This window comes from Nerophis ophidion, linkage group LG05, assembly GCF_033978795.1.
Source record: "Nerophis ophidion isolate RoL-2023_Sa linkage group LG05, RoL_Noph_v1.0, whole genome shotgun sequence".
Lineage (NCBI taxonomy): Eukaryota > Metazoa > Chordata > Actinopteri > Syngnathiformes > Syngnathidae > Nerophis > Nerophis ophidion.
In genome coordinates, this window is record NC_084615.1 from 24,368,019 (window position 1) to 24,382,031 (window position 14,013).

The window sequence follows — 14,013 nt, forward strand, 5'->3', positions numbered from 1 at the left end:
CCGTTACACCCCTAGTTGTAGCTGATGCCGCTTGGGAGTTTGAACAGTCATCTTAAAAATGTTTCCCATCATTTCTATGCAAATAATATTCAACTGCCATGCTCCTTCAATGATTCAGAGTTTCACTTTTTATGTTGAGTTCTTCGAGTGCGTTTCCTGTATTGAAACTGGTTTTCGTCAAATTTCCTCCAGATAAATTCTAACAAAACAGAAACTCGATAAGTGCTCCCGATGAAAAGATCCCCCTGATTAAGAACTCCCTGGGTGGTCTAGGTGCATCCGTTAAAAGCAGCCTCCAAAACTTTGGGGTTGAGTTGGATGAGTCAATGTCTTTAGAGGGTCAATGTCGTCAACTGACCAAAAACAGTTGGATCTTGAAATGATCATTCCTGCGTTCATTTCGTCTCGTATTGACTATCGCAATTCTTTTTTCGACAAGTCAACGCTAAAGAGACCTCAGACTGAACAAAATGTAGCTGCCATACTTTTGACCGGTGCACCGAGAACAGCCCATATTACCCCTATTTTGTCATGATCCGTGGTCCGGATCATGTTTTGTTTAGTTATGTTCTGTTAGTTTTGGACTCCCTTAGTTATTGTTTTGTGCACTTTGATAGTTTGTTTTTGTTACCATGGGTACTAATTGGTTTCACCTGCCTCTGATTAGTGTTCGGCACGTTCACCTGCTGTTGAGCACTAATAGGAGAGTTATTTATTCACGTTGCTTGCCACACTCGGTCCGGCTTCATTGTTTGCGGTATGCAACAAGTTACGTTGGTTTATTCCTGTTCCCGATTATTGATTCATGTGCTAAAATGTTGGCACACTTTTCTGTTGTTTGTTTCCCATCTTTTGGTATTGTGTATGATTTATGGATTAAATCATGTTCCTACCTTCACACGTTCATCCGTAGTTGTCTGTTCTGCATTCCTGGGAGAACGACCCTGCAGTAAGCTGCGACCCAAATCGGGACACATTTTATCCAGTCTTCATTGACTTTCAGTCAAATTCTGCATTGAGTTTAAGATTTTAGTCCTGACGTTCCGTGCATTGCATGGTGAGGCCCCTCAGTACATCACTGATTTATTATGCCCTTACTCTTCAGGGCGTAGCCTCCGGTCTTTAGGCCAGAGTCTTCTAAGGATCCCAAAAACTCGTTTTTAAAACCCATGTAGACCTGGCATTCCAGGCTATGGCTCCTAGACTCTGGAGCATCTTGCGCCAGAACATTTGAAAACTTCTCTTTTTAGTAAAGCGTTCAGTTGGGGGCGGCATGGCGCGGTTGGGAGAGTGGCCGTGCCAGCAACCCGAGGGTTCCTGGTTCAATCTCCACCTTCTACCAACCTCGCCACGTCTGTTGTGTCCTTGAGCAAGGCACTTCACCCTTGCTCTTGATGGGTCGCGGTTAGCGCCTTGCATGGCAGCTCCCGCCATCAGTGTGTGATTGTGTGTGAATGGGTAATGTGGAAATAGTGTCAAAGTGTTTTGAGTACCTTGAAGGTAGAAAAGCGCTATACAAGTATAACCCATTTACCATTTAATGCACCTTTTAACTGACAATTCTAATCCACTTTGTATCCTTTTTTATGATGTCGCCCCTGTTTTTTTAATTGAATTGTTTTTAGAGATGTCCGATAATGGCTTTTTTGCCGATATACGATATTCCGATTTTGTCCAACTCTCAATTACCCATACCGATATCAACCAATACCGATATATACAGTCGTGGAATAAACACATTATTATGTCTAATTCTGTTGTGATGCCCCGCCGGATGCATTAAACAATGTAACAAGGTTTTCAAAAATAAATCAACTCAAGTTATGGAAAAAAATGCCAAAATGGCACTGCCATGTTTATTATTGAAGTCACAAAGTGCATTTTTTTTTTAACATGCCTCAAAGCAGCAGCTTGGAATTTGGGACATGCTCTCCCTGAGATAATCCTTATACCCATTACAACTATGGGAAATACTATACTTTGACTTTCAAAAAGTGCATAATTTTTTTTTTTTTAAACATGCCTCAAAACAACAGCTACAAAAACAATGAAGGAACACAGCTTCAGTCAAGAGTATACCTTGAGACCTCCGAATTCGGATGGGGGGTGTATTTTGTAGCGTCCCGAAAGAGTTAGTGCTGCAAGGGGTTATGGGTATTTGTTCTGTTTTGTTTATGTTGTGTTACGGTGCGGATGTTCTCCCGAAATGTGTTTGTCATTCTTGTTTGGTGTGGGTTCACAAAGTGGCACATATTTGTAACAGTGTTAAAGTTGTTTATATGGCCACCCTCAGTGTGACCTGTATGGCTGTTGACCAAGTATGCCTTGCATTTACTAGTGTTTGTGAAAAGCCGTAGATATTATGTGACTGGGCCGGCACAAAAAGGCAGTGCCTTTTGGTTTTATCGGCGCTCTGTACTTTTTGAAACCGATACTGTTAACTGTGAAACCGATACGGATAATTTCTGATATTACATTTCAAAGCAGTTATCGGCTGATAAAATCAGACATCTCTAATTGTTTTACTTCGTTTATGTTTTGAAATATGAGGGCATACGCTATTTTTTATATAACAGCTAATTTTTACATTTGCATTAATTTTTTCAGATTTCCTACTGAATTGTCAACTAAACAAGCTCCAAAGTTTAAGTGTTAATTCATTATGTCCTAGATTAATTTTTTTAATTAGTCAATCAGAAAATTCAACAAGGTGGTGCGTATCCTATTCATCAATCATAATATCAAGTGTACTTTTAGAGTAACACATTATATTCTTTATCCAAAACAAACATTATTGGTAACGGCCTGTTGTTATCACGTCTCCACCTCGTCGCTGTCACCACAGCCTAGGAGACAATAGACTACAGACTGTGGTGAAGTAGGCAGGCTTTGTCGCGTGAGGAAGCCTACAACATTTGGTTGTGTTTTCTGCTCCTTTTGCTGAATAGCAATATACAATATATGTCTCTATTTTTTTTCCGTAAAGTGAAAACAAAACAGTCCTAGTTACCTGAGATACTAAAATAATGACTTACAAAGTCAAATTAATGACTCACTGTAAGTAAGCGTTTGCAATAAGCGTTTGAAAAAAAGAGTTAAGAGTGGGGCCACATGCTGAGATAAGCTCAACTCCATCCATCCATTTACTACCGCTTGTCCCTTTTGGGGTCTCTGCTTAATTTATTACAGCATTTTGGAAGCCTGTAGTTGATTTTTATTATGTAAATGTTATATGTTTATCAACATGTGATAACAGGGACCCTGCCATTCAAAACTAGGCTGCCACATTACTAATGATTAATGTAACTACAGCTGAAAAAAATAGTACAATAGCAATAGGAGAGACTATTCATCCCTGAACACCATGGAGTTCATTTCGGCTTTATGATGCAGTTACTTTATTATGTGAACTATCAGAGACAAAAACTCTTCATTAAACATAATGTTTTTTGCTGTTTCAAGACAGCTCAAGCAACACAGAAAAATGTCAAGTGAAACAACTTAGTTTTTAATTGTAAGTCAATATTGCTTGTCTTTCTCTCAGACAGACAGGGCTTTGCTGTCCGTGACGCACGCACGCACACACATTGCACAGTGAGCTAATGTTAGGCTGATACGCACTGCTGATTGGCTGTTACATGCGCTCTGAATACGCACTGCTGATTGGCTGTTACAGCTCTGCGTGTAACCAATCAGAAGGTTCTGTGGGTGGGACAATGCTGGGTGCTGGAGAGACATACTGACATAGGCAGACGCAGAACTAAACAGCTTGTTAAGACTATTTTTTATTTTTTTTGTTAAGACTTTAGTTTAGGCGGTGGCTCTTTGTTGTTAAGGTGGCCGCCTTAACAACAAAGCGCTGCGGGAAACCCTGGGTTATCAATATCCTGTTTGTTTTATGTTGGATCAAAGGGGAGAAGTCACAGCCCCACTTTACTGTGTACCTCGTTGGGTATACTTGCCCAGTATACACTATTTGCTTGTCTAACAGAATTGATATTGCGACCGCTCATGGACACATTTAGAACAACAGTTTCTATAATTTAAAAATGCAGCTCAGTTTTACACTTACCAAACTGTTCTTGCGGGCTGCATTGAACCTGTTCAGGCCGACCGACCGGCCGCATGTTTGACATCCCTGTCCTAATATATTGCGAGTAAAAAAAACTGATCACTTGAAAATAGAGTAATGTCAATATATTTAACGGTTAATAAGATTACTATCCCTGACGTCTTTTGTTTTTGTGTGTTAGTAGATGAGTACAGGGTTTTGGTGGACATGCGCTGGAACAAGCAGTACATGGATATTTTAGCCAACAAGTGTGACTTTGAAGACAAGGAAAGCTACAAGGAGTATCTCCAGGAACTGAATGCTGTTGCCAACAGGTAGGATATCAACACTCCACTTGATGTCTATTACGAAAATTAATTCAAGTTGATCAAATGCAGAATTGAATTGCTGATTTTGTTGCAACATGCTTAAGAAATGCAGAAACATTAGTAAGCCCAGAAATGTAATGTACTTTTAAAATAGTTTAAAAAAAAAGATTGTTTTGCTTACTTTGCTTACATCTAATTATTTTGTTTAACTTACTTAAATAATTGGTATATGTTGTATTCACTGATGTGACTTTTGAATGAAAGTAAACAAAGTGGTGGTCTACCAAACCAACAAGCCGACTGTGCAGCAAACAAAGTGTGAACTATCGGAGTATCCAAAGAGCCTAGATCTTACTACTAAAACCAGATAAAAATTCAAACTATGCAATATAATTGATCCCTATTAGAGCTCAAAAAAGATTTGTTGAGTATCTTTCTGTATGTGTATCTATATCCGTCCGTCGCGTTCCCAGACACGTTGAACTACAGTATATGTAGATGAATCATTACTTTTGGTTTTAGGTCTTGTGTATGTTTATAAGTGTAACAAGCATTTGGTGTGTTTTCGCAGAATTGCCCTGATGCTGGACAGAGAAGAGAGGGTTGTAATTTGTGACTTCACTGTGAACATGTCTGCTCACACCTGTGCCCTGAAAATTTCCACAGCCTTCCTGAATGGTATGAATGGTAACTTGAGTAGAATTTTATATATATATATATATATATATATATATATATATATATATATATATATATATATATATATATATATATATATATATATATATATATATATATGTGTGTGTGTGTATATATATATATATATATGTGTGTGTATATGTGTGTGTGTATATATATATATATGTGTGTGTATATATATATATATATATATATATATATATATATATATATATGTGTGTGTGTATATATATATATATATATATATATATATATGTGTGTGTATATATATATATATATATGTGTGTGTATATATATATATATATGTGTGTATATATATATATATATGTGTGTATATATATATATATATATGTGTGTATATATATATATATATATGTGTGTATATATATATGTGTGTGTGTGTGTGTATATAAATGTGTATATATGTATGTATGTTTTTTTATGTGTGTGTGTGTTTATATATATATATATATATATATATATGTGTGTGTGTATATGTATATATATGTGTGTACATATATATATAAATGTGTATATATCTGTATTTATAAATATGTATATATGTGTGTATGAGTATATATATATATATATGTGTGTGTACATATATAAATGTGTATATATCTGTATTTATAAATGTGTATATATCTGTATTTATAAATGTGTATATATATATATATATATATATATATATATATATATATATATATATATATATATATATATATATATATATATATATATATATATATATATATATATATATATATATATATATATATATAAATGTGTGTGTGTCCATATATATGTGTTAATGTGTACCTTTTTTGTGTACATACAGTGGGGGAAAAATGTATTTAGTCAGCCACCGATTTTGCAAGTTCTCCCACTTAAAATGATGACAGAGGTCTGTAATTTTCATCATAGGTACACTTCGATTGTGAGAAACAGAATGTGGAAAAAGAATCCGGGAATTCACACTGTAGGAATTTTAAATAATTTATTTGTAAATTATGGTGGAAAAAAAGTATTTGGTCAACTATTCAAAGTTCTTACTGATGGAAGGAGGTTTTGGCTCAAAATCTCACGATACATGGCCCCATTCATTCTTTCCTTAACACGGATCAATCGTCCTGTCCCCTTAGCAGAAAAACAGCCCCAAAGCATGATGTTTCCACCCCCATGCTTCACAGTAGGTTTGGTGTTCTTGGGATGCAACTCAGTATTCTTCTTCCTCCAAACATGACGAGTTGAGTTTGTACCAAAATGGATACATGGATTATACTGCAGAGGATTGGGAGAATGTCATGTCGTCAGATGAAACCAAAATAGAACTTTTTGGTATAAACTCAACTCGTCGTGTTTGGAGGAAGAAGAATACTGAATTGCATCCCAAGAACACCATACCTACTGTGAAACATGGGGGTGGAAACTTCATGCTTTGGGGCTGTTTTTCTGCTAAGGGGACAGGACGATTGATCCGTGTTAAGGAAAGAATGAATGGGGCCATGTATTGTGAGATTTTGAGCCAAAACCTCTTTCCATCAGTGAGAGCTTTGAATGGTTGACCAAATACTTATTTTCCACCATCATTTACAAATAAATTCATTAAAATTCCTACAATGTGAATTCCTGGATTTTTTTTCACATTCTGTCTCTCACAGTTGAAGTGTACCTATGATGAAAATTACAGAGCTCTGTCATCATTTTAAGTGGGAGAACTTGCACAATCGGTGGCTGACTAAATACTTTTTTGCCCCACTGTATATGTATGTATATATATATATATATATATATATATATATATATATATATATATATATATATATATATATATATATATATTTAGATATAGATATATGTCTGACTTGTGGAAGTTTGGCAGCAATGTAATGTTAGCTTGTTTTTCTCCTTGTCATTACAGAGACTATGGATATTGGTCACCTGCCTCATCCAGTGTTGATTCACCTACGCGCATTCTTTGACCTGTTTGATTCTTTCACGCTGCATGCAATTCAGAGCGGCCAGGCTTACGTCTCAGACCACATTATGTTTGAGGTTACCTTCTGTTCCAACAAATAATACAGGGTGTGCCTAAAGTCTGGCAGATATGCATACATTGTACAATTGTAATACAAAGAGTACAAAATATATTTATTCTTAATTACATTTATTGAGTTGTACATTTGTATATGTATGTTTTTTTAACTATTTTTATTTCAATAACATTTTCCCAACTATTGTTAATAATTGAATACACTTATTAGAGATTTTCGATAATGGCTCTTTTGCCGATATCCGATATTCCGATATTGTCCAACTCTTAATTAGTGATACCGATATTAACCGATACAAATATATACAGTCGTGGAATCAACACATTATTATGCCCAATTTTGTTGTGATGCCCAGCTGGATGCATTAAACAACGTAACAAGGTTTTCCCCAAAAAATCAACTCAAGTTATGGAAAAAAAATGCCAACATGGCACTGCCATATTTATTATTGAAGTCACAAAATGCATTATTTTTTTTAACATGCCTCAAAACAGCAGCTTGGAATTTGGGCCATGTTCTCCTTGAGAGCGCATGAGGAGGTTGAGGTGGGCGGGGTGTATATTGTGGCGTCCCGGAATAGTTAGTGATGCAAGGAGTTCTGGGTATTTGTTCTGTTGTGTTACGGTGCGGATGTTCTCCCGAAATGTGTTTGTCATTCTTGTGTGGTGTGGGTTCACAGTGTGGCGCATATTTTGTGACCTGTATGGCTGTTGACCAAGTATGCATTGCATTAACTTGTCAAGTATGCATTGCATTAACTTGTGTGTGTGTGTGTGTGTGTGTGTGTGTGTGTGTGTGTGTGTGTGTGTGTGTGTGTGTGTGTGTGTGTGTGTGTGTGTGTGTGTGTGTGTGTGTGTGTGTGTGTGTGTGTGTGTGTGTGTGTGTGTGTGTGTGTGTGTGTGTGTGTGTGTGTGTGTGTGTGTGTGTGTGTGTGTGTGTGTGTGTGTGTGTGAAAAGCTGTAAATATTATATGACTGGGCCGGCACGTATAGGCAGTGCCTTTAAGGTTTATTGGCGCTCTGCACTACTTCCTACATCCGTGTACACTGCGGCGTTTTAAAAAGTCATCAATTTTTCTTTTTGAAACCGATACCGATAATTTTGAAACCAATAGGGATAATTTCCGATATTACATTTTATAGCACTTATCGGCAGATAATATCGGCATTTCGACATTATCGGGATTCTCTAACAATTATTTATTAAATTCCACCTTTTGGGGTAAAATATGTATTACACATATTACAGATTTTGAGGACACCTTGTATTAGAACTGCAAAATGTTTTTATTTTAGGCCAAAATATTGTATGCCACAGCAGCGTTCTCTGGTTCTACTTCAAATTTTGTGTTTAGGTCCTGCAGCTTCTCTACTGGCGTGATCGTTTCTGGGATGTTTGCAGCATGATGCCAGCAGACACTCACGGGATCTCCGTGCTTTCACTGCACTGGCAGTGGGTACAGAAGCACCTGATTCTGCGTCTGCCACTACTCTTACTCGGAGATGGGGATATTCAGTCAGAGTGAGCTTGTCTCTTTGTTCGGAATTTGGAAGTTTATCAGCCTTTCAACATTTTTTTTAATATTTCATTTTTAACCAATGTATTTTCACAGGAAATACCAAGAGCTCAAAGCAGTTGCAGGAGCCATCCAAAATCTTCTGTCCATTCCAGTTTGCTTGGCTGATGTTCTAAAAAGCATCCAGAAATCACTGGGGAAACCTCTGCCATTCAAGGTTAGTTTAAAGGTTTTTACGGTTTCTATTATTTAGGGCTTTGAATCGATTACAATCCAACTTGTGATTAAACCCATTTTTAAACTAGAGCTCAATATTTTCAATTTTCTGTTACAAATCGGAGTAAGGAGAGGACCCAGATGCAGAGAGGAAGTTAAAAAATAAGGATTTTATTTTGAAATAACTTTTTACCTCCAGTGCAAAAAGTATTTCCCAAGAATCATAACAAATGTGCGGAAAATAATTCCGAGGATAAACAAGTAAATCAAAATCACTCCAAAAAATGAGGAATACAAATCTAAGAAAAAAATAACAAAAATAGAATATCAATACGAATTAACCAAAAGCACTCCAACAGGAAGAAAAAACACAAACAATCTATATATAAACACTAACTAAGAATAAACAAAAAAATCACTCAATCAATGAGGCAATAATTTCGAAATTTGGAAAAACAAAAACTCACCAATTAGGTAGATGAAGGAAAACAAAGGGCGCTCGAAGGAGGAAAAGTAAACTCAAAATTACAGCAGAAGACTGCTTGATCCAAAAGGGGAACCAGGGAAAAAGGAGCAAGACAAGGAGGTTTTCAAAGACATGGACATGAACGCTAGAAAGGCACGATAGACGAGACGATCTGGCACAGGACAAAAGGAGGCGTGAGCTTAAATAGGATATGGGTATGATGGGAAACAGGAGGAAACAATCAGGGATAATGGATGACCTCAGACTGGTGACACAAGAGGAAGGGCCCGTGATCTGAAACAAGAGGGTAGCTTTTCAAAATAAAACACGTAAACCACAAGACAGAAAAACCAAGACAAAACTTCCCTCACCGCGGTGTGACATTTTCTGTATACCTTAACCTCTAAAGGCCTAAGTGGCCACATGCGTGGACAGCACCTTTTAGCTCTTAATTCCAAAAGTGTGTACACTACTGAATTGGGGTCTTTTGCGGACATATGGACACTTATACTGCTATCTGGTGGTGTCAGAAGAGTATAACATACAATGGAATTTGGGAAAAAAAAGTGTAGAATGAAACATTAGCATATCACTACTCATGAAGCACACGGTTGTTACTTAGGGACTAAGTACATCATATAAAAAGATTATTTATAGTTTTTATTCTAATTAGGGTCCAATAAGCCCAAATAGCAAAGAGAAATAAAAATCATGTAAACAAACAGCTTTGGCCGTTTTTTAAGGCAAAAGCCTGAAAATAATGTGCATCAATAAGGCACTTCTTAATAAATATGTTTTTATTTTTAATTTGACAAAAAAAATGTTCTTCATGCAATATCAAAATTTTACTTACACTTCACTGTATATTAGCTAGTCACAAGATAAAGTACACCTTCTCTCTCTCAGATTGATACAGAGCCGCATAAAAAGACAGTATTTCACTGCATCTCATACGTCGGTGACATTGTGTGCATGCCACAAAAAAATTTGGTGAATAATATTTTATCCTATCTTTCCTTGTGATTCCTCAAAACAAGTTGTAATGTCTCAATGGTGCTGCCTTTTTTGATTTGATTTTTTTTTTGGGTCTAAATTTAACGGCTAATCCATCTTGTATGTTGAAAAAAATCTCTTGTGTAAAATGTTGTAGAAAATTTAACATGAAAATATTTATTTTAAGACATCAGAGTAGGCAGAAGGGCATGAGACAAGAATAAATAACACTAATCGCTAGAGAAAGCAGCCTTAACAGCCTAAAGCAGAAGGGGATGAGGCCGGCCGGTCACACTGTATCCATAGTTAAAAAAGACTGCAAAACACAATGGTCGAAGGCATTCAATTTGCGTGCAAGCTCATGCCCAAATGCATGGGCCTTAAGATTTGACGCTTTGTTATTGTTTAACACGTAGGGCTGGGCAATATGGCTTTTTATTAATATCTCTATAATTTTAAATGATGTCACGATACACGATATATATCTCAATATTTTTCCTTAGCCTTGAATGAACACTTGATGCATATAATCACAGCAGTATGATCATTCTATGTGTCTAGATTAAAACGTTGTTCATACTGCATTAATATATGCTCATTTTAAACTTTCATGCGGAGAGGTAAATCACAACTAAGTCAATTGACCAAAACTGTATTTATTAAACAGTTATTAAGCAGTGGCACAAACGTTCATGTAATTTCCAAAACAGAAAGGGCAAGATTGTCAGAGACATTTTAAAACAAGCTCTTAGTGCACTTTTGTGCATGATGTCACTAAGATGACATATCAAAACCACACTAAAATAAAGTGCACTTTTTGTACAGAACGCCACTACAATAGTTTAAAACAAATAAAGTGCACTTTTGTGCATAATGTCACACAAAATATTTCAATTAGTGTCTAATAAAAATTAGCTGCATAATAGGAAATCAAATAGTGTATGTCCTTGGCTATATGGTAGGTTACTACGGACATTATTAAATTTTGTTGCTGACTATTTTTTTCATACGGTGTTGATCTGGAAATAGTTGCTTCGAACATAGATGTTGACATGCAGAGTTTCACGTACTCTTCATTCACTAGCGGGTGACTTTTCAAATGATGCTACATTAGCAGTGGTGCTGCTTTTTGTTGCAACGCTTTTGCTGCATGAATGTTGAACATATTCCCGCTTAAAGCCAAACCACCGCCAGACAATGGACCGCGTGCTGTTTTTCTTGGGAATTAATTCTTCCTTCATTTGTTACCAGGTTCCTCACCTCTCTCTCGTATTACCACCTGCACCATTTCCTCTAGCATCACAGCTATCATTACCATGTCGCTACCAGTCCGCTCCGTGGGAGCGTGTGACGTTGCACACGTGACGTATGTAAGAAGGTGCACTTGTTTTAAGTCTGTGAGGAGAAAAAAGAGAGTGGGAAACGCATACAGTGTAATGCGCGCAGCTACAAGCAACTGCATGAGAACGTATACTCGAATATCAAGATATAGTCATTTTCTATATCGCACGGAGACAAACCCACGATATATCGAGTATATCGATATATCGCGGGTTTGTCTCTGTGCGATATAGAAAATGCCACACCAACAAAATGCCGAAGCAACTATTTCCAGATCAACACCGTATGGAAAAAATAGTCAACAACAGGAGGAGATAATGTCCGTGGGAACCTACCACATAGCAAAGGACATACATTATTCGATTTCCTATTATGCAGCTCATTTTTATTTGACAATTATTGAAATATGTTGTGTGACATCATGCACAAAAGTGCACTTTATTTGTTCTAAACTATTGCAGTGGCGTTCTGTACAAAAAGTGCACTTTAATTTAGTGTTTTTTTGATCAATATATCGCCCAGCCCTATTAACACGAGTATTCAACATTGTACTATGACTACATTTATAAGTCAGAAAGGTGAAAAATCATCGTTATCCTTAAAACTATATTTGGGTTAACTCGTTTTGCAGCTTGTTTTTCATATTTATAATTTAGAACTATTAGACTAAACTTTTGTGACATGGTTGTTTAACCAAGCAATGACTTGCAAAAAAAATAATATTAAGATTCCCTATTCCCTATTCTTTAGTTGGAGACTGTTGCAGAGTGTGCAGCGCAGCTGAGGGTACTCTGCAAAGCCATTGATGTGAGCAATTACAAACTTGATCATGCCTTCAGTTCGTCGAAGCAGGAATTGGTCGGTATTCAGGTAGCAGGACTTGGTGTGGACATCAAGAAAAATCTGCTTGAAGCCTGGGGATTCATTCTACTAGTAAACAACCAGCTGGATCCACAGAAATCTGGTAAGCTTGTGTTCAGTGTGATAAAGTGCATGTCTTTTGATTGATCTTTTTAAATTTTCCATTCTCTGAAGTTGTTAAGACTCCCAAATAGGAGTGTCTAGAATCAATTTTTAAAAGTTGTGTGTGTGTGGATGTGTTTGTAATTAGACAAAGCTGCAAACGAATAGCTACATATGGTCATTGTTAAGCACCTCATAAATGAAATGTTAATCAATTCTATCTGACTCACAGCAACAAGTAAAAAAAAAAAAAAAAAAGACAGACAAATAAACAGTGGCAACTGTGGTGTTTATGAGTTATAAGGGTTTTAGAATGAAGGTAATGTGATCAAAGAAGTGGTATTAGGAAAATAACTAGCATTAAAAAAATATTACTAATAAATATTTTAAAATATGATATTAAGTAATAGTGATAATTTAAGTCATAATAATAAAGGGTTAGGTTTATGTAGAGCTTTTAAAGACACTCAACAGGGTTTTAGTGAGAACTGCGAACCTATTATTTATTTATTTGATGATTTACTGTTTAATCCTGTCCAGCTTCTCAGGCAAATCATATAGTTGATGTAGATGCAAGTGTAGGATACTTTTCTTTTTGCCTTATTTATATTTGACTTTATTAAAAGTATTTATATTATCATTTGGTGCAATATAGAGTACGGAGCAGGAGGGGATAGAAAGAGAAAAAAAGGAAGCCAGGGGGAAATTGTGGGGACAAGAGGGGGGTTACACAGAGAGACAAAAACAACCAAAGCAAACACAGTAACAACAACAACAACAACAATATAAAAACATCAGCACATACGATATGTAAAAATATGATGGTAAAAGTCATAGCAAAGAAGCAGTTAGCGAAATAAATAATACAAAAATGACAATGAGCATTTTTACACTACAAATGGAGCGATACAAATACCAATAGAAATAGCGCTATCGATAATGAAGTGAAGTGAATTATTTTTATATAGCACTTTTTCTATAGTGACTCAAAGCGCTTTACATAGTGAAACCCAATATCTAATTTTTACATTCAAACCAGTGTGTGTGGCACTGGGAGCAGGTGGGTAAAGTGTCTTGCCCAAGGACACAACGCCAGTGACTAGAATGGCGGAAGCGGGGATCGAACCTGCAACCCTCAAGTTGCTCTACCAACCGAGCTATACCGCTAATAAACAATACCAATAATTTACCTCTATCATTAACAATACAGTTGTTCAAATGCAACAATACATATACGTAATGATAACTAAAGATACAAAAGAATGCAGAAAAATAGAGGGGAAGAAAGAGATGCAACCTATATTAACCTTGTAGATTGTTATAGTAGCAATAGGTTAAGCTTTGTCAGTGTGCCATATGTTACCCAGTTTCCCCTAGGGCAGGGG

The 14,013-nt window shown here is 36.4% G+C and overlaps 1 protein-coding gene across 3 annotated transcripts in view; it reads left to right on the forward strand.

Moving 5' to 3' along the window:
* The window catches only part of mdn1 (midasin AAA ATPase 1), a 279,890-nt gene that overhangs the window by 132,591 nt on the left and 133,286 nt on the right, over positions 1-14,013 (forward strand). For 2 of the 3 annotated variants that reach the window (XM_061900349.1, XM_061900350.1), the window contains exons 51-56: positions 4,254-4,386; positions 4,952-5,058; positions 7,001-7,134; positions 8,488-8,654; positions 8,746-8,866; positions 12,416-12,629. In XM_061900349.1, coding sequence (XP_061756333.1) covers positions 4,254-4,386; positions 4,952-5,058; positions 7,001-7,134; positions 8,488-8,654; positions 8,746-8,866; positions 12,416-12,629 — 876 coding nt within the window. The remainder of the gene's footprint in view (positions 1-4,253; positions 4,387-4,951; positions 5,059-7,000; positions 7,135-8,487; positions 8,655-8,745; positions 8,867-12,415; positions 12,630-14,013) is intronic. The other variant, XM_061900351.1, reaches the window with a different exon arrangement.